General features: G+C 43.2%; 1 protein-coding gene across 3 annotated transcripts in view; it reads right to left on the bottom strand.

The window, feature by feature from the left end:
• FBXW8 (F-box and WD repeat domain containing 8) overlaps window positions 1-18,684 on the bottom strand; it is a 126,747-nt gene that overhangs the window by 55,399 nt on the left and 52,664 nt on the right. For all 3 annotated transcript variants that reach the window (XM_040443778.1, XM_040443779.1, XM_040443777.1), the window contains exon 5: window positions 14,703-14,860. In XM_040443778.1, the coding sequence (XP_040299712.1) occupies window positions 14,703-14,860 (158 nt within the window). The remainder of the gene's footprint in view (window positions 1-14,702; window positions 14,861-18,684) is intronic.

Genomic DNA, 18,684 nt, shown 5'->3' on the forward strand with positions numbered 1-18,684 from the left:
ACCCATTTGAGTTCACTTGTAGATAGCATGGAATAAAAGTAGAGGTTCACAGGCAGGGATAAAAAGGAATAGAGCTATCTGCTTGTTTCGACATCATTTGTTGAAAAGACAATCATTTCTTCATTGAATGACCGTGGCACTTTTATTAAAAAATCAGTGGGTGGGTTTTTCTGGACTTTATTCTGTTCCAGTGGCCTATGGGTCTATCCTCAGGCCAGTATTGTTACACTGTTTTGATTACTAGTTTCACAGTAAACCTTGAAATTGGATAGGGTAACTCTACCAACTTTGTACTTCTTTTTCAAAATTGTTCCTTGCTATTCTTGGTCCTATGCATTTTTAGATTTTAAATTTTAGAATAAGCTTATCAATTTCTATCAAAAGAAAAAAAAATTCTTCAGGGATTCTGATTGGGATTGAACTGAATCTCTAGGTCACTGAGGGGACAGCTGAATCTCAACAGCATTCAATCTTCCAATCCATGAATATAACTCTGTACATTCATTTGGGCTTTAATTTCTCTCAGTATTTTGTAGTTTTCAGCACATAGGTCTTACACATATTTTGCTGAATATTTGCTGAATTAATCCCAATTAGCTTATGTTTTTCCAACTGTCTGTTGCTAACTTGAATACGACTGGTTTTTTGCATATTGATCTCATCTCCAGTGACAGTTCTAAAGATACTTACAAGTTCTAGTGACATTTTTGTTGACTGTTTAGGATTTTATGCAAAGACAATTTATCCACAACCACTCTTACTTTTTTCTATCTGTATGCCCTTTCTTTTTCTGGCATGAGTGGACTAAGGAGGACTTCCAATACAGTGTTGGGTAACAGTAGTAAAAGTGGACATCCTTGCCATGTTTCCAATTTTGAGAAAGCCTGGTCTTTTACCATTATGTAAAAGTACCATTATGAAGTTAACTGTAGGTCTTTCATAGAAAGGTTTTTTTGTTTTTTTTTTTTAGTTTATTTTGAGAGAGAGAGCATGCACACACAAGTGGATGACAGGAAAAGAGAGAATCCCAAGCAGGCTCCCCACTATCAGCACAGAGCCTGTCATGGGGCTCGAACCCACAAACTGTGAAATCATGAGCTGAGCTGAAATGAAATGAAGATGGACACTCAACTGATTGAGCCACCCAAGCACCCCAAAAGGTCCCTTTCTATGTCACTCAGCCAGGAGTCTTTTTGTTTTTCAATTTTTAACGTTTATTTATTTTTGAGAGAGAGCATAAGTGGGGAAGGGGCAGAGAGAGAGGGAGACACAGAATCCAAAGCAGGCTCCAGGCTCCAAGCTGTCAACAGAGCCCAACGTGGGGCTCGAACCCACAAACTATGAGATCATGACCTGAGCCAAAGTTGGATGCTTAACCGACTGAGCCACCAGGCACCCCAGTCAGCCAGGAGTTTTTAATCATCAATACTAATTGGCTCTTGTCAAATATTTTTTTCTGTTTCATTGAGTTGATCAGTTTTTCTTTTATAATCTGTTAATATAATGAAATGATTTTCAAGTGTTAAACTAACCTTAAATTCCCTGGATGAACCTTAAGTGGCTATGATGTATTATCCTTTCAATGTATTGTAGGACTCCATTTTACAGTATTTTGTTAAGCATTTTTACACTTCTATTCACGTGGAATATTGATCTGTAGTTTCCTTGTTTTCATACACCAGTTATTTTTTTCGTACCTGGTTTTGGTATGAGGGTAATGCTGATCTCATTGAAAAGTGTTCCCTCCTAGTCTATTTTATGAAAGTATACAGGATTATTACTTCCTTAGACCCTTAGTAGAATTCTCCAGTAAAGCCACTGGACTTGAATTTTATTTTAAGCTTTCTAGTTCTTAGGTGAATTTTGGTAGCTTGTGTCTTTCAAAAAGTCAATTTATCCACTTCATCTAAGAGGATGAATTTACTGGTGTAAAGTTGTTTATAATTTTTCAGTGCAGTCTTAACATCTGTAAGATCTATGATGATGTTCCTTTTGCATTCCTGATGTTGGGTTTTTTCCCCCTAATCATTCTGACTAGTGCTTGTCAACTTGATTTTTTTTTTTTTAAACAAACCAGTTTTGATTTTCCTGTATTTTTTCCCCTTCAATTTCATGGATTCCTATTATTATTGTACTTCTCCTGCTTATTTTAATTTGCTCTTTTTCTAGTTAAGGTGAAAAGTGAGATCATGGACTTGAGACTTTTTTCTAATGTAAGCATTTATTGCTTTAAATCTCCCTCTAAGCACTGCTTTGGCTACATTGCATACACTTTGATATACGGTTTTTCATTTTCATTCAAAATATTACCTGATTTATTTTTTTAATGTTTATTTTTGAGAACGAGTGAGCATGAGCAGGGGAGAAGCAGAGAGAGGCAGGAACAGAGAATCCGAAGCAGGCTCCGCGCTGACAGCAGCAAACCCGACACAGGGCTGGAACTCATGAAATGGGAGATCATGACCTGAACCGAAGTTGGATGCTCAACCAACTGGGCCACCCAGGCGTCCCTCTTCTTTAACTTATGGGTTATTTAGAAGTGTGCTGTTCAGGGGCACCTAGGTGGCTCAGTCGGTTAAGCATCCGACTTTGGCTCAGGTCATGAGCTCACCGTTCAGGAGTTTGAGCCCCACATGGGGCTCTGAGGGGACAGCTCAGAGCCTGGAGCCTGCTTCAGATACTGTATCTCCCTCTCTTTCTGCCCCTCTACCATTCTCACTCTCTCTCAAAACTGAAGTAAAAAAATAAATTTTTAAGAAAGTGTGTTGTTTAATTTCCAAGGACTTGCAGGTTTTATAACTATTTTGTTATTTCCACTTTAATTCTGTAGTTGTCCAAAAACATACTTTGTAGGAAAACACATTTTGTAGGATATCAATCGTCTTAAAGTTACTGAAACTAATTTTATGGCCCAGAACATAGTCTGTCTTGATCTACCTGAAAAGAATGTGTATTTTGTAGTTGCTGAGGATAAAGTTCTATAAATGTCAATTAGGTAAAACTGTCTGACAATGTTGTTCAATCTTGTGTGACCTTACTAATTACTGATTACCTGCATCAATTACTGAAATCAAAGTGCCTGAAATTTCCACTATAATTATGAATTTGTCTATTCCCCTTTCACTGGTCAGCTTTTGTGTATTTTGAAGTTGTGTTATTAGACGCATACATATTAGGGTTTTTATATCCACTTGATGAACTGACCCCTTTTATCACTATGAAATGTCCCTTTTTTCCCTGATAATATTCCCTGTTCTAAAATCTACTTTGTTTAGGGTGCCTGGGTGGCTTAGTTGGCTAAGCGTCCAACTTCGGCTGAGGTCATGATCTCACAGTTCGTGAGTTCAAGCCCACATTGGGCTCTGTGCTGACAGCTCGGAGCCTGGAGCCTGCTTCGGATTCTGTGTCTTCCTCTCTCTCTATTCCTTGCCCACTCACCTCTTTCTCTCTCTCTCAAAAATAAACATTAAAAAATTAAATTAAATTAAAAAAAATAAAATCGACTTTGTTTGAAATTAATTTAGCCACTCCAGCTTTCTTTTGATTTATGCTTGCATGGTATAACTGCCCATCCTTTTAACCTACTTGTATCTTCATACTTAAAATAGCTTTCTTGTAAAGCTATGGACTGAATGTTTGTCTCCCCTCAGATTCACAAGTGGAAGCTTAAAGCCCCAATGTGATGCTATATGGAGATGGGGTTTTGGGGAGGTGATTGGGATTAGATTAAGTCTTGAGAGGGGGCCTTCATGATAGGATCAATGGCCTTATAAGAAGAGAGAGCTCTTTCCCTGATGTTTGGTGGGAATGAAAACTATTCCTAACCCCATGTGAGCTTCAAAAATTGTTCTGCCTTCTCCTTTTCTGGCAGTTATTTCCCTGGTCTTGGGTATTTCTTCTCACACACGGGCACATCAGTACTCAAAGACAGAGGGGTCCCTTTAGATCTGCAGAGTTCTCCCTTTGTGCAGCTCCCTCCTCCCTGACACTCTGACCCACAAATTCTTTCCATCTTGGCTTCCTTGACCTCTTGGTGTCTCCTCAACTCAGTGAGGTCCAGGTTCTGTTCAGGTTCCCTTTCCTTGTACTGGGTTGTTTCTAGTTGGTAAGCTGTTTCTGGTTGGTAAGCTTGTTTGAAAAACACGTAGTCCAAGACTCTGATCCCTTAAAGAAGATCAATGTCTGAGAACTGTTTAATATATTCTGTCTGGTTTTCTGGTTGTTTAAGGCAGAAGAATAAATCTACTCCCTGTTAGTTCATCTTAATCAGAAGCAAAAGTTGTTAGTTTGTTTTTTTTAAACTTACGGTGAAACAATCTGACAATTACAGAAAACTTGCAAGAACTTCTACATACCCATTATTCAGATCCCATTTCCAATTGTTCCAGTAATGTCCTTTATAGAAAAAGGATCCAATCTGGGATAACACATGGCACTCCCTTGTTTTGTCTCCTTCAACCTGGAATATTTTCTTTTTTAACACTTTCATGAGTTTGACAGCTTTTTAGGATTCAGATCAGTCTTTCTGTGGAATGTCCTTCAATTTGGGTCTTCTAATACTTCCTCATGATTCGACCGGGCTATATATCCTTTTTGACTGGAATATCACAGAAGCAATTCTGTGTTTGTCTCAATGTATTCTATTAAGTAGCACAGGATGTCAATTTGTCCCATTACTGATGTTGAATGTGACCACTTTATTAATTTGGCATCTGCCAGACTTGACTACAAAGTTACTTTTTTCCCTCACTCTGTAATTAATTAGTGTTTGGCAGGGAGCTTCTTTGAGATGTAAAATCCTATCCCTTATCTTCTTCTCATCTCTAGTTTTAGCATCAATAGATTTTTTTTTGTCTCAATTATTATCATCCTAACTGCCAATTAATGATTTTCTAATGCCATCATTCCTTCTGTATTTGTTAGGTGACATTCTACTTTAAGTGTGTAACTCAAGGATTCCTTTGTCCGGTAAGTTGCAATCTGTTACTAGCATTATTCTGATATTCAAATTGTCCCAGGTTTGGCCAGTGAGAATGCCTTCAAGGTAGCTTCTGTGTTCTTTTGACACGTCACCCTTGTTCCTTAAGCACTTCCATATTCCCTGGTACAGTAGGATGTTCCAGGCTTATTTCATTCTTTCCCTAGCCCAGCCCTGGAGTCAACCTCTTTACCAAGCAGCCCCGATTCCTTTCAGTGGAGACTCGTATTTTTAAGATCTGAGCACTACATGTGTTCACTGCTACCGGACTATTACTGCTCTTACACCTTCCCAGCAAACAAAGCTAGGACACACGTACTAGCGCATGTACATCTCTACTCGCTTCTCCATCTATGTTGAAAACCATGAATTCCACACGGACACCTCCTATTCCAATCCAGTACCACAGGGTTCATCTGGATCGCTCTCTTCCATGCCTGTAACTCCCTTCTCCAATAGTGAGAAAACTGGCTTCCACGATCCTTAATATACTTACCTAATCCCATCTCCCTTGATGCTGCCAACCTCCCACACCCGCCAGGCCACTGTTCAGACTCCCTCCTCCACCTGTCCCTGGCCCCACTGGGCTCCCTTCCTACTCTACTGCAGCTCGCCTAACAGCCTTTTGACTGGAATGGCAGACAAGCGGGCACATCTTGCTTTTAAAACAAAAACACGCTCCATGAGTATGTTTACTTCTGCTTTAATAGAGCCCTAGGGTATAGTACAGAATAAACGCTACAATCAAAATTACAAGTATTGAAAGGGAAATTAAATTTTCACGCTGATCTGATTTATCAGCCTCCAAAACAACAAATTAATGTTTGGATTTCATTAGGTACATTTAAGAACTTTGACAATTTATTTCTGTAGTCTCCAACTGTCTCCCTGGAAAAATACTTTGCACTATTTTTTGTTCCTTTCTGTTTTTAATCTCAACTTTAATAAGACAGGACAAATACTTGGAATTTAATGCATCATACTGTGTGTTACTAAATATCAGGCTTCAGGGGCGCCTGCGTGGTTCAGTCAGTTGAGCACCTGTCTCTTCATTTCGGCTCAGGTCATGGTCTCCCAGTTTGTGAGATCCAGACCCTTGTCAGGCTCTGCACTGACAGCGAAGAGCCTGCTTGGGATTCTCTCTTTCCCCCTCTCTCCCTCTCTCTGCCCCTCCCCTGCTTGTGCTCTCTCTCTCAAAAGAAATAAACATTAAAAAAAAAAATCAGTTTTCAGGAAAACCACGCAATAAATCAGATTACCACCAAATCTCCTCCCATAAATTTAATGTGCCACTTTCCGCATGAGAAAAATTGTTTCAAGTTTTTTTCATTAGTAACTTCAAAAACGTGTGGTTATCCTAGAAATTTATCATCTGCTAATCTGTGCCTATAGCATAAGAACTTCCCTCCCCAGTGTTTCTTAAATTTGAGAGATTGCAGACTTCTAAAAAGTCACCTGTGGACCCGCAGCATGACAAACAACCACAAGGTATGTAGGTCATGTGATCACTTGGTGCCAATAGGCTGGGAACACAAAATGCAAATTCAAACACTGAGATCATGCAGTATGGTTCAGTTACAAGGTCAAAGGATCCAGTTTTGTTTTTCTTTTTTTTTTTTTTAGATTCCTATAAAACTACAGATTTAGGGGCGCCTGGGTGGCTCAGTCGGTTAAGCGTCCGACTTTGGCTCAGGTCACGATCTCACAGTATGTGAGTTCGAGCCCCACGTCGGGCTCTGTGCTGACTGCTCAGAGCCTGGAGCCTGTTTCAGATTCTGTGTCTCCCTCTCTCTCTGACCCTCCCCCGTTCATGCTCTCTCTCTGTCTCAAAAATAAATAAACGTTAAAAAAATTTAAAAAAACAAAAAAAAAACTACAGATTTAAACAGAACAAACCTTTTGTAGAGATCTCACAGCTCCTGCTCAAGACTTTATCTCTAAATTCCCATTTGAGGAACAAAGCATATGTAACCCAAAGTGTGCAACTCAGCCCAAAGCATATGTAATCAAGTGTGCAATATAATGCCAAACTCTTCTCACCAAAAATGGAAAAACTTTTAAAAGATTTTTTATTTTTTTGAGAGGGAGAGAGTCAGCCAATCTTAAGCAGGCTCCACAACCCAGAGATGAGCCTGACATAGGGCTCAATCTCATGACTGTGAGATCATGACCTGAGCCCAAATTAAGAGTTGAATGTTTTAGGGGCACCTGATGGCTCAGTCGGTCAAGCGTCCAACTTTGGCTCAGGTCATGATCTTGCGGTTTGTGAGTTCAACCCCCGCGTTGGACTCTGGGCTGACAGCTCAGAGCCTGGAGCCTGCTTGGGTTTCTGTGTCTCCCTCTCTCTGTGCCCCTCCCCCATTTGTTCTCATTCGCCCTCTCTGTCTCCCAAAAATAAGTAAACATGAAGTTAAAAAAAAAAAAAAAGAAAGAAAGAAAGAGTTGGGTGCTTTACTGACTGAGCCACCCAGGAGCCCCCGAAGTTTTTTTTTATTCAAAAACGTCCTGCATATGCACAGTCCCTATGGCATGTCTATGAAAACACAATGTAGCACTCCAGCCCATGCCAGATGGCAGTCCACTTTCAAGTTCAATCTCCCCCAGAAATACTCCCTCAACACTGAAAAGAATGACCTCAGTTCAGAACTCTGCATTTCAGGGTTTAATTCCGCTCCGAGGAACTTGACAATGTGAGCGTTCCTACTGTTCATTGTTCATGTCTATCAAGGTCTCCTATCTTTTAAAAGCACTATACCCAGTATTTGGGGGGCTGTCAGAAAGTGGTTGCATTTTGTTTTGTCAAATATCTGAGGAAGACTCCTAGACCCAAGGGTAGGCAGAGGTTTCAAACAAAAACTAGTTACTGAAACTGAAGAGAAAAATGAACAGCAAAGAAAGGCCTTGGCAAAAAAAAAAAAAAAAAAAAAAAATCCTCCATAATCCACAGCCAGGTGTCTGAGCCACCTCCCAAGCGATGCTCTGACATGTTAATGTTCCACTTCTAAAACTTCTATCTTGATTGGGGGGGGGAGGCGGGGCCGTAATTGTATGTTACTATAGTCACAAGTTATGTCATTATATTCAAATGTCACCATCAACATACACACAAGACACATAAGCAAACCAAAGAATTCATTTTTTTGTTAAACATACAATTATAAGCAAAGCTTAAAAAGCACCCAGTCTCCATCAAAGCCGCCTAACTAAAACACGGTCCTACCGAGGCCTGGAGAGACCCACTCCCATCCATTGTTCCTATGCCAGGAAGTGAGAAATGACAGTCACCCCAGCCCTGGGACAACGAAGCATGTGTGTGTTGCGACAATTGTGCTGGGAGTGCCGCACGAGTGGAGAAGCCACTCCGCCTTGCCGGACGGTGGCACAGGACGACTGTTGGCTATCCCGGCCCGGCTTCCACACGCTAGCTAATACCCACCGGGCCGTGTCTCTCCTGTCCACTCAGGGGGCCAGACGAGAACTTCTTTGCACCTACGAAGGGTGCCATCTCATTTCTCACCCAACAGTGAGTTTTCAAGACAAACTCTGTGAACGGGGAGCGGGTTTCGAGTACACCGCCTTCCCTCGTGCTGTGGCTCGGGGCCAGAGGCAGGCAAGCATGGAGCAGATGGAGTCCTGGCAAGGTCCCCACTGTCCCCGCATTAGCAGCATCTGCTCATTACTCAGAACCTTCGCCTGCTTTATCTAATGCTCCAGGAAAAGCATTTTGATTTGATTCATTTCGGTACGGTAACGTGCAACACAATTAGTGGTAAAATCAAACTGGAGGATGGCCAGTGCTGACAATCGGAAACAAGGCAGAAGAAATATGAGGCCAGTGGGTTGGAATTCACAAAATCACAACTGTGGATCACCTTGCCAAATCTCAACACCCCAGGTGGGTGTACAGTGTTCCCGCAGGGCGAGGAGGCTGAAAAGGATGTAGGGACGACTCCCTTGCACCCAAAGCAGCTTCCATCTCCCCTCTGGATCAGACCCCTTCCGTGGAGAATACGTGTGTAGACCATCAACAGGGCCTCAGTGGCTAAGAGCCTCCCTTCGGCACAGCCAAGGGTGCTGAAGTTCATGAACTCATCCTATCATCTTATTCTTCTCTTTTGCATGGCAGTTGCAAATACTACACAGCAGACCCCACAAGGTACATTGCCTTTTCACCGTGTTTTGCCTAAGAAGTGCCTGTTTGTGGCTCCTGGAAAGGAACAGTATCAAAATGTGCATTTGATTATTTCAATCTGTCTTTGCCCAGAAGTAGCTACTCATGAATATGTTGGTATAAATACCACAGTGTCAATCTGTTAAACTGAAGTGAGACCAAAGACAATGCCACCTGAGGTCTGGGAAAAAAACGAAAGAGTTGTGTAGCCCATGAATAGTTAAATCCCAATCAGACTGGTAAAACCAGCTCAGAGTGAGAGGGAAATGAACACATAAGAGTTCTCACCAAAGAAAGAGTCCTTATACCAACATGAATTTGAGACCAACCAAAGATTTCAACATAAACGATGGAAGTACTATAGATTGAATCTGACCTTAGAGTAGGGTTGACCGCCCCCCAAGCATGCCAGGAAACTGAGAAAGACAAACGTGAAGGTGTAAAAGTAAAACAACTAGACAGACCAACAGGAACAGAGCATAACATCCAGAAACAGACCTGGGTACTAAGAGAATCTCACACCTAAAAACATATAAAGGCAGCACCTCAAACCAGTGAGTAGGTAGGGATGGGCTTTCTACTAAGAGATTCCAGAAAAAAAATTCTCAGATTCATATTTTATACGGTCCCAGGATGAACTCTATATTGGCCAAAATTCAAGCATGAAAAATAAGCCCCAGCTTATTAGAAAGAGGTACAAGTAACAGGTACAAAGATGAAAAAAATTCTTAGGCTAAGAGATGTAAACTGAAACTACATTTGGGTACCATTTTTTTTTTTTTTTTTTTTTTTTTAGATTTTATTTTTCAGTTATCTCTACACCCAACATGGGGCTGGAACTCACAATCTCGAGATCAAAAGTCACACACACGCTCCACCGACTGAGCCAGCCAGGTGCCCTTGGATACCATTTCTGATCTATCAAACCAACAAATACCTAGATGTCTGAAACACATCTTGCTGGCAAAACTGTGAGGAAATAGGGGCGCCTCGGTGGCTCAGTCATTGAGCGTCCGACTTCGGCTCAGGTCATGATCTCGTGGTTCATGGGTTCGAGCCCATCAGGCTCTGTGCTAACAAATAGCTCAGGGCCTGGAGCCCGTTTCAGATTCTGTGTCTCCCTCTTTCTCTGCCCCTTCCCCGCTCTCACTCTGTCTCCAAAATAAATAAACATTAAAAAAAAAAAAAAAAAACTGTGAGGAAACAGGCATACCTACATACCTTGCTAGTGACAGAGCAACACTGTATAAACCCCATTTGCATTTCCCCTTTGATTCGTCAATTTTATAGGAAACTACCCTTCCTGCATGTACATGAACGGTCTTATAGGCAGGGTCTTTCATTAAAATGCTGTAATGGCAGAAGGTCAGCAACAACACAACAGTTCCTCAATAACGGACAGTGTCAGTGAACCAAGGTCCTTGTACGTATCGAATACTGTGCAGGTATGAAAAAAAGAGGAAGCTGTTTTTCTATATACAGACATGGACAAGCTTTCAAGACAGGTCATTAAGTGAAAAAAAGCCAAGGTGTGGAATAAGACAAAGTAATATGTGAGCTTTCATTTAAGAAAAAGGGGGAGAATGGGCCGCTTGAAGGGCTCAGTAGGTTGAGCATCCGACTTCGGCTCAGGTCATGATCTGGCGGTTCCTGAGTTCAAGCCCTACGTTGGGCTCTGTGCTGACAGTTCAGAGCCCGGAGCCTGTTTCGGATTCTGTGTCTCCCTCTGTTTGCCCCTCCCCTACTCTCACTCTCTCTCTCAAAAATAAACATTTAAAAAAATTAAAAAAAAAAAGGGGGGGGAGAATAGGAATATTCATATTTGCTTATATTTACAATGCTGAAATACTGGAAGGACAGACAAAATCCTAAAATATATGGTTGCTTTAGAACGGAGTAGACAAAATAGGTAAAAGCAAGACTTCTCAACGTGTAACTGTTTATAGTTGTTTCATCTTATGTCCCCCAAAATGTAGTACTTATTCAAAGACGTTAAATTACAAAATGAAACCCACTTCATTTATGGATTAAAAAATTAAATTAGGGGGTGCCTGGGTGGCTCAGTCGGTTAAAGAGTCCGGCTCTTGATTTCGACTCAGGTCACGATTCCACAGTTTGAGAGATCGAGTCCCGCGTCAGGTACTGTGCTGGGCATGGAGCCTACTCGGGATTCTCTATCTCCCCACCTCTGCCCCTCCCCCCCGCTTGCACACACGTTCTCTCTCAAAAAATTAGAATTATACACATGTACAACTACCATCTTGAAAAATAAACCATAAATAAGGTCCACCGAAGAAAAACTGACGAGCTGAAAAAATATACTTGAAGTAGGCATGGCAAGGACTACATCCTTATCCCTTTCTTTCCAACCAGAAAAGAGAACCCAGAGAAAAATGGGAGCAGACAGGAGGAACAAGCCATTTGCAGAAAAATAGGGAAAAAGGAAGACAATGAAATTCACTGCATTCACATGAAGGCAGACAAAGACAACGGGGAAATGCCATTTCCACCCATCAGACCAGCATGAGGAAGCCGTCACTCTCATCTATTTGGTGCGACCATTAACTGGTTGAACCTTTTTGGAGGGCAATTTGGTAGTATTTATCAAAACATAAAGCATCTGTAGCCTCCAACCCGGTAATGACTAGTAATTTACCCCATAGCTGGACTCGCACGAGTCCATCGTGATATTTGTTAGAGGATATTGCTTGCAGCGCTGTTTTTAATAACAAAAATAAACAATCCAAGTGTGTGTCATTAAGGGCTCTAATAAATAAATTATAAATACAGCCACTTCATGCCATAGTACACAGGATGAAAAAGTTTACCTATAAGTGCCAATGTGGAAGCATACCAAGATGTGTCATTATGTTATTAAAAAAATAAAATAAAATAAAATAAAATAAAATAAAATAAAATAAAATAAAAGCAAGGTGCAGAAAAGCACATCGCATAGGACCTCTGAGTAAAACGTGAAAGGAACAGAGACGGGGGGCAGGATGGAACACGTCAGCTTCTCTTTGGATACACTTTCTTTTCATTTTATACTTTTGCTCTGTTTGAATTTTAACTGTATTTTTTAAAATCAAGTTTTAAAAATACATTTTGGCCATTATTTGCCAAAGGAAGTAGTCTCTCTGTCCTACCTTTGTGGCTCCCCAATGTTTCTGTGCGGCAACAGGGAAGAGGGGGACAAACACAATTGTCACCAGTGACGCAAAACCAGGAGCCCGCGTGCCTATCTCCTCAAGCTGTATGTTCAAGCTCACAAGATAGGAAACGTGGGGGTGGAAATCAATCAGGTGCCCATATTCCTCCAGGCATCTGTGTTTCAGATTACATAAATAGTGCACTACAACCCTGGCATGGCCTGGGACACATATTCACACTTCTAGATACACTCAAGCAAATCACTCAATTGGCCTCTCTGGACCCCCATTTCCCTGTCTGAAGAAAAATGTGGGTGTACATGTATGCACGTGGCGGGGGGGTGGTGGCTAGGAGAGGATTCTAAAACTGTAGGATTCTAACTATACTACAACCTTTGCATACTTGTATTTAAAAAGCCCTCTAGGAATGCAAGCTGGTGCAGCCACTCTGGTAAACAGTATGGAGGTTCCTCAGAAAACTAAAAACAGAACTGCCCTACAACCCAGCAAGTGCACTACTAGGCATTTATCCACGGGATACAGGTGTGCTGTTTCGAAGGGACACATGCACCCCCATGTTTAGAGCAGCACTTTCAACAATAGCCAACGTATGGAAAGAGCCCAAATGTCCACTGATGGATGAATGGATAAAGAAGATGTGGTACATATATACAAAGGAGTATTACTCGGCAATCAAAAAGAATGAAATCTTGCCATTTGCAACTACGTGGATGGAACTGGAGGGTATTATGCTAAGTGAAATTAGTCAGTCAGAGAAAGACAAATATCATATGACTTCACTCATAGGAGCACTTTAAGACACAGAACAGATGAACACAAGGGAAGGGAAACAAAAATAATATAAAAACAGGGAGGGGGACAAAACAGAAGAGACTCATAAATATGGAGAACAAACTGAGGGTTGCTGGAGGGGTTGTGGGAGGGAGGATGGGTTAAATGGGTAAGGGGCATTAAGGAATCTACTCCTGAAATCATTGTTGCACTATATACTAGCTAATTTGGATGTAAATTTAAAAATAAATAAATAGGGGCGCCTGGGTGGCGCAGTCGGTTAAGCGTCCGACTTCACCCAGGTCACGATCTCGCGGTCCGGGAGTTCGAGCCCCGCATCGGGCTCTGGGCTGGTGGCTCAGAGCCTGGAGCCTGTTTCCGATTCTGTGTCTCCCTCTCTCTCTCTCTCTGCCCCTCCCCCGTTCATGCTCTGTCTCTCTCTGTCCCAAAAATAAATAAACGTTGAAGAAAAAAAAAAATAAAAAAAAAAATAAATAAATAAAATTTAAAAAATTAAACCACACACACAAAAAACTTCATTGGTAATTTGGAAAGTACCAAACACACTCAAGCTCATCTTCTGTTATCTATCCAGGATCTCAGTAAACATAGAGGACATACTACATACTACAGAAACAGCTTAGCTGAATTTCTTGAGGCTGAAAAAAATCTACCAATGGTGTCTACTAATGTCAAACTGAAAGAACAGAGTTCATGTTGTTAAAGTAATACATCGAAAATATTTTCAAGACTTCAGCCCTATTTTTTAAACGACATACGAATCTAAAATTGCCCATGAGCTACTTTACTATAGTTTTGTCCCTGAGCCAACCACTGACTCTGAAGATTTGCCATAGTGCCACAACATGAACACTAACATTCCAAAATATTTTGTGGTTCACCTTTCAGGCAAGTGGGGAAACAGAGCTTAGAGATTCCAAATTCACACATAATGGAAGGCAGGAACGCGGATGCCATGGCCCTCGAAATCATTATTCCTGTTAGCTACAAAACTGACCAGTGTTTCATGACTCAGGTGCATATAATTTTAGACTTTTCCTAGCTAGTTCTGTAGATCCACAGTTGTTTGTACACAAAAGGATTCTATCAATCCCAGAGAGACCACAGATCACCGTAAATTATCTTGTATGGTATGGAAGTGCCAGGAAAAGGTAGGCACTGACTTTTATTTTTCTATTTCCATATTTGTCAATAGATTATCTGTCTATCCCTCCCTTTCCCTGTTCCCTTTGGACTGAGCAGAGACTGAAGGAAAAGTAGGCCAAGTATATTTAATATTTTATACCAAACAAGCTATTTGCTTAAGATGGCTTGGCCAGCCTCGTGTCTGGCACAGAAACCCAGTCTACCAGCTCCAGTAGGAATTAAACACCAGTCTTACTGGGTGCTGTGCTCCACTGCCTACTAATGCATGGACGGTTATTGGCCAACTTCTTCACATAAAGCCAAAGAGTGGGTGTATGTGTGTGCACATGTGTGTGTGCCCACGTGTATGTATGCAGGGATTACAGGGGGGAGCCGGCCACAGCTGCTTAATTTTTGTAAAGCTTTTTTTTTTTCCTTAATAGGGAGGAGGGTTGCGGTTACTTACCATCCTCATAAGCCGCTACCGCCAGCGAGCTGTTTATCCTCACAAAGGAGACATATGGCTGCATTCCAGGCTCGTCCTCCTCATACTCTGAGTCCAGGAAAGGGGCTGTGTAGTCCCAGGTGCGGGTGTCCCACACCCTTACGTCCCCTGATGTATATCTGGAAAAGAAGGGCACACCTGGGTCCAAATGGGGACTGGAGAGCAGGGCTGTGGTGGGGGAAATGGGGAGAGCCTTAAAACAACAGAGGAAGAGGATCTGGTCGGTGTAGAACCACTGCTGCCACGTTGTTTAGACGAGTGACTCCAACAGGAAGGAGAAAATGTCAAGCAGACGACAGAAGGCTGTCAACACGGTTCGTGTTCTCACAGCACAATGGTGACGGTTCAATGAGAACGCCACACTACGACACTGGGTGTCGAGATCTCCTTTACGCTATCGTAACGAGTCTGCTACCCTGCATTCTCCCAGCAAAGGGATGGCTAGCAGGAATTTGTAGAAGTCCCAGTGTTTGTTTACACATATACACTCAAGACAGAGAGATGCTAAGGACTAATGGTCTTACAGGCTCGAGCTTTCTAATGCCTCATCCATGCATCAGATTTGACTGATTAAAGTCCCCAAAGACTAATTGATTTGCTGAAACAATTAAATCTTGCCTTTAGCAGCCAGACAATGCTGCTTTCTCATGAAAAGCTCTTGCCCGAATGCATGACGCTCCCCGGTTTTGCCCACTTAGAAAACAGGAGCACTCACTCTCTCCTATTACTACTGCCACTCCAACAAATGACTCTCTCCATCAAAGCCAAGGCAGGGCCAGAAGCTGCTCAGACATCAGGCCCCACAGATACGAGGATAATAGAATGACCAGATGAGGTGGTGTGCCTGCCATCGAGGTATTTACACCAAGTTCCTTACATCTGCCACAGAGGGTTCGATTCATCATGTACGGCGACTGTGAGGAGGTGTGTTAGAAATGCTTTAAGAGTCTAATGATGCACCCCCGCAAACACAAAGACAGGCAGGCAAGTTTAAGCAGGTTCAGTCCTCTTGAGGCCGTAGGTCCTTCAGGGTTTCTTGGATCTGACATTAAAAGTATAAACACTCAAACAAGACAATCTCTGAGATTTACTTAACTACTGAAATCACATGATAGATCTGTGAAGTCGTTACAGATCAATTTCTCATGGGAGATTTCTCAATAAACAAACTAAGAACACTCTGATAGAGGAGTGCTTCGTTTACTGAACGTAGCAGGATTTCCCTCAAACTACTGACAGTAAACACACCTATCATGTAATTCAAAGGTGATTCTGTCACACAAAGTCCCTCCGTTGGAGATCCGGTTCTCCTCCTGCAGGACAGTGCCTGGGGAGTGTACGTGTGGTGTAAAGGGCCAACAGGAGAGACGTGCTTTCTAAAATCGGACTCAGGGACCTCTGCAGGACCACTGATCCTCCAGTAAATAGGAACGTTCACTCCACGAGTGTCGTTAAGCCTGGCGATAAGCAAGCAAGGGCGGATATTGATATCCCCGCAGCCAAAGCACGGCCGCTGGCTCCCAGGTCTTCCGGGCAGTATTCCAAATCACCCCTCCTAATGAGGAACCCTACACAAGAACACACACCACTGTGCCAGATCTACCAGGCTCACCACGACATCCCTGACAACAACTCCGGCGTTCCCTGGACAGAGGCCACTCGCTTAGCTATCGCGACACTCAACAGAGATAACGTGTTTGACTGTCTAGACTGTGCATGATGAGATTCTCCAGGTTACATTCCATGTGGAAGTTAGGAGCCATTTCAGAAAAGACAGAAGGGCGGGGCACACGGGTGGCTCAGTTGGTTAAACGTCCGACTTTGGTTCAAGTCATGATCTCGTGGTTTGTGGGTTCGAGCCCCGCGTCGGGCTCTGTGCTGACAGCTTGGAGCCTGCTTCGGATTCTGTGTCTCCCTCTCTCTCTGCCCTTCCCCTGCTCATGCTCTGTCTCTCAATAATAAATAAACATTAATAAAGATTAAAAAAAAGAAAAGAGAGAAGGGTGGTGACGCCCCCAGAAGTACAGAGACGGGGACTGGGAGACACGGAAAGGGAACGTGGTAGTCAGAGAACGAAGGGCTTTCAGGGCGAGGTGTGCTTGGGAGGTGTGCTTCCTGTCCATTGGCGACCAGTACGCTGGCCCACACCCACAGTCTCACAGGTGCACCCCACCAGGGGCCACAGGAGAGCGTTTCAGTGGCCTGAGCTCCAGCCCCAAGGTCCCTTTACACATATAGTTTGGAGGCAAAACCACAAAACCATGAAAAACTGCTGGACCACACCCAGCAGCAAGCTGGGAAATACAACCGGATGCCCCCGCTCAGCTCCCGGGAGGAGGAGAGGGAGGGCACGCAGGGCCCCACCAAGAGCACTCTATTAATACGTGGAGGGTCCTGATGGGCCTGTCCTCCACAAAAAATGTCCCACTCACCCTGACATGCCATGTGTCTAGAATTAAATGCATGTGCTCCTTGAAAGGCTTCAGTTTCCCACAAACCAGCCTGTTGCTAAACTCCTTCCTTTCCTCGGTGACCACACTAGTCCCATCACTGGTGCAAAACCAGGCAGCTCCTCCATACCCTCTCTGCCGCCCACCACACACTGCCCTCTGCGTTCAGGGGCCACGTCCTCTCCCTTCCCTTCCCAGGGATGCCACTCCGGTCCAAACCTCTCGGCACCTCACAGCCCCTTAGTTTGAGCCTCCCCCAAAGTCAACCCTGCACAAGCCAAGCTCTCAAAAGTACTTGATGACATGAATACTCATTCTCCCTCCCTCCCTTCACCTCCACACTAGCCCAAGTCCCCCCGTGATCTAGCCCAGATGACAGCAACCTAGACTTTTTTCTCATGGCAAGTGTGAGTGTGTGTACGTGCGTGCGTGTGTGTGTGTGTGTGTGTCTGCTCATCTCCCCAAGAACCTACAAGCCTGCTTCTCAGGGCAGGGGCTGGACCTTACTCACAGCTGTGAGTCCAACAACTAGAAGAGTCAGGCCAGAATAGCACTGGACACTGAGGAAGCTCACTAGCTCCTCAGGCCTTGACGGCTTCATCACTGGGCCTCGCACAGAGAACCCTCCCCAAACTAGCTTCCACCCAGTCTCCTATTCTGCTCTTCCTTAGCATGAACCAGCCTCCAGCCAAGTCCGCCATTCCTGGCTTCCACATACTCTTGCCTCTGCATCTCTGTTCAACTGTGCACTTTTCTGGGGTGTTCTCCCTCCTGACAACCCAGCCCGGGGGGGGGGGGGGGGGAGGTCCCAGTGCTGGCTGAACACAAGAATCACCTGGGATGCTTTCCAAACTCCTGATGCCTGAAGCACACACAGACCAGTTAAAATCAAACTCTCTCGGAGTGGAACCAGGCCATCAGTGTTTCCAATGTTTAGGCAACATGGAGAACCCCTGACCTAGCCCAAGCCTACCAACCCCTCAGTGTCCAGCAGATGCCCTCCTCCCCCAGGAAGCCTTTTCTGACTCAACTAGCACGCCCTGTACCTGAAGAAACGGCATTCACAGTTACATTCCAGGTCTCAACTTCACTGTCAAGTCCCTGAGAAGGCGAGATATCAATGCTGTTATCTCCATCACAGTGGCTTACACACGGGTAACAGTAAACAGTGACTGAAAGAGGGTGTCCACAAGGAACAACCTGACTGGTTTGAGTGGCACCTCCTTCTACTCCTACTGCCCACCTTCTGCTGATGGTCAGTGAGACACTCAGAACACACACACTAATAGGTATTAAATTCCCTGCATTTACTTCCAAACTGATTAAAGTATCTATAAAAACACAGGATAAGCTAAATTATTTTGGTAAAGAAGAACATTTTCATAGATATCCATTTAAATCAACTTCATTCTTCATGTCCAAAGAGCATGAGAATAGATCAATGTTTTTTTCTTTTTATAATTTAATTTTAATTTCAGAGAGAGCATGTGAGC

Source organism: Herpailurus yagouaroundi, unplaced genomic scaffold (assembly GCF_014898765.1).
Source record: "Herpailurus yagouaroundi ecotype Mexico unplaced genomic scaffold, PumYag 191, whole genome shotgun sequence".
Taxonomy (NCBI): Eukaryota; Metazoa; Chordata; class Mammalia; order Carnivora; family Felidae; genus Herpailurus; species Herpailurus yagouaroundi.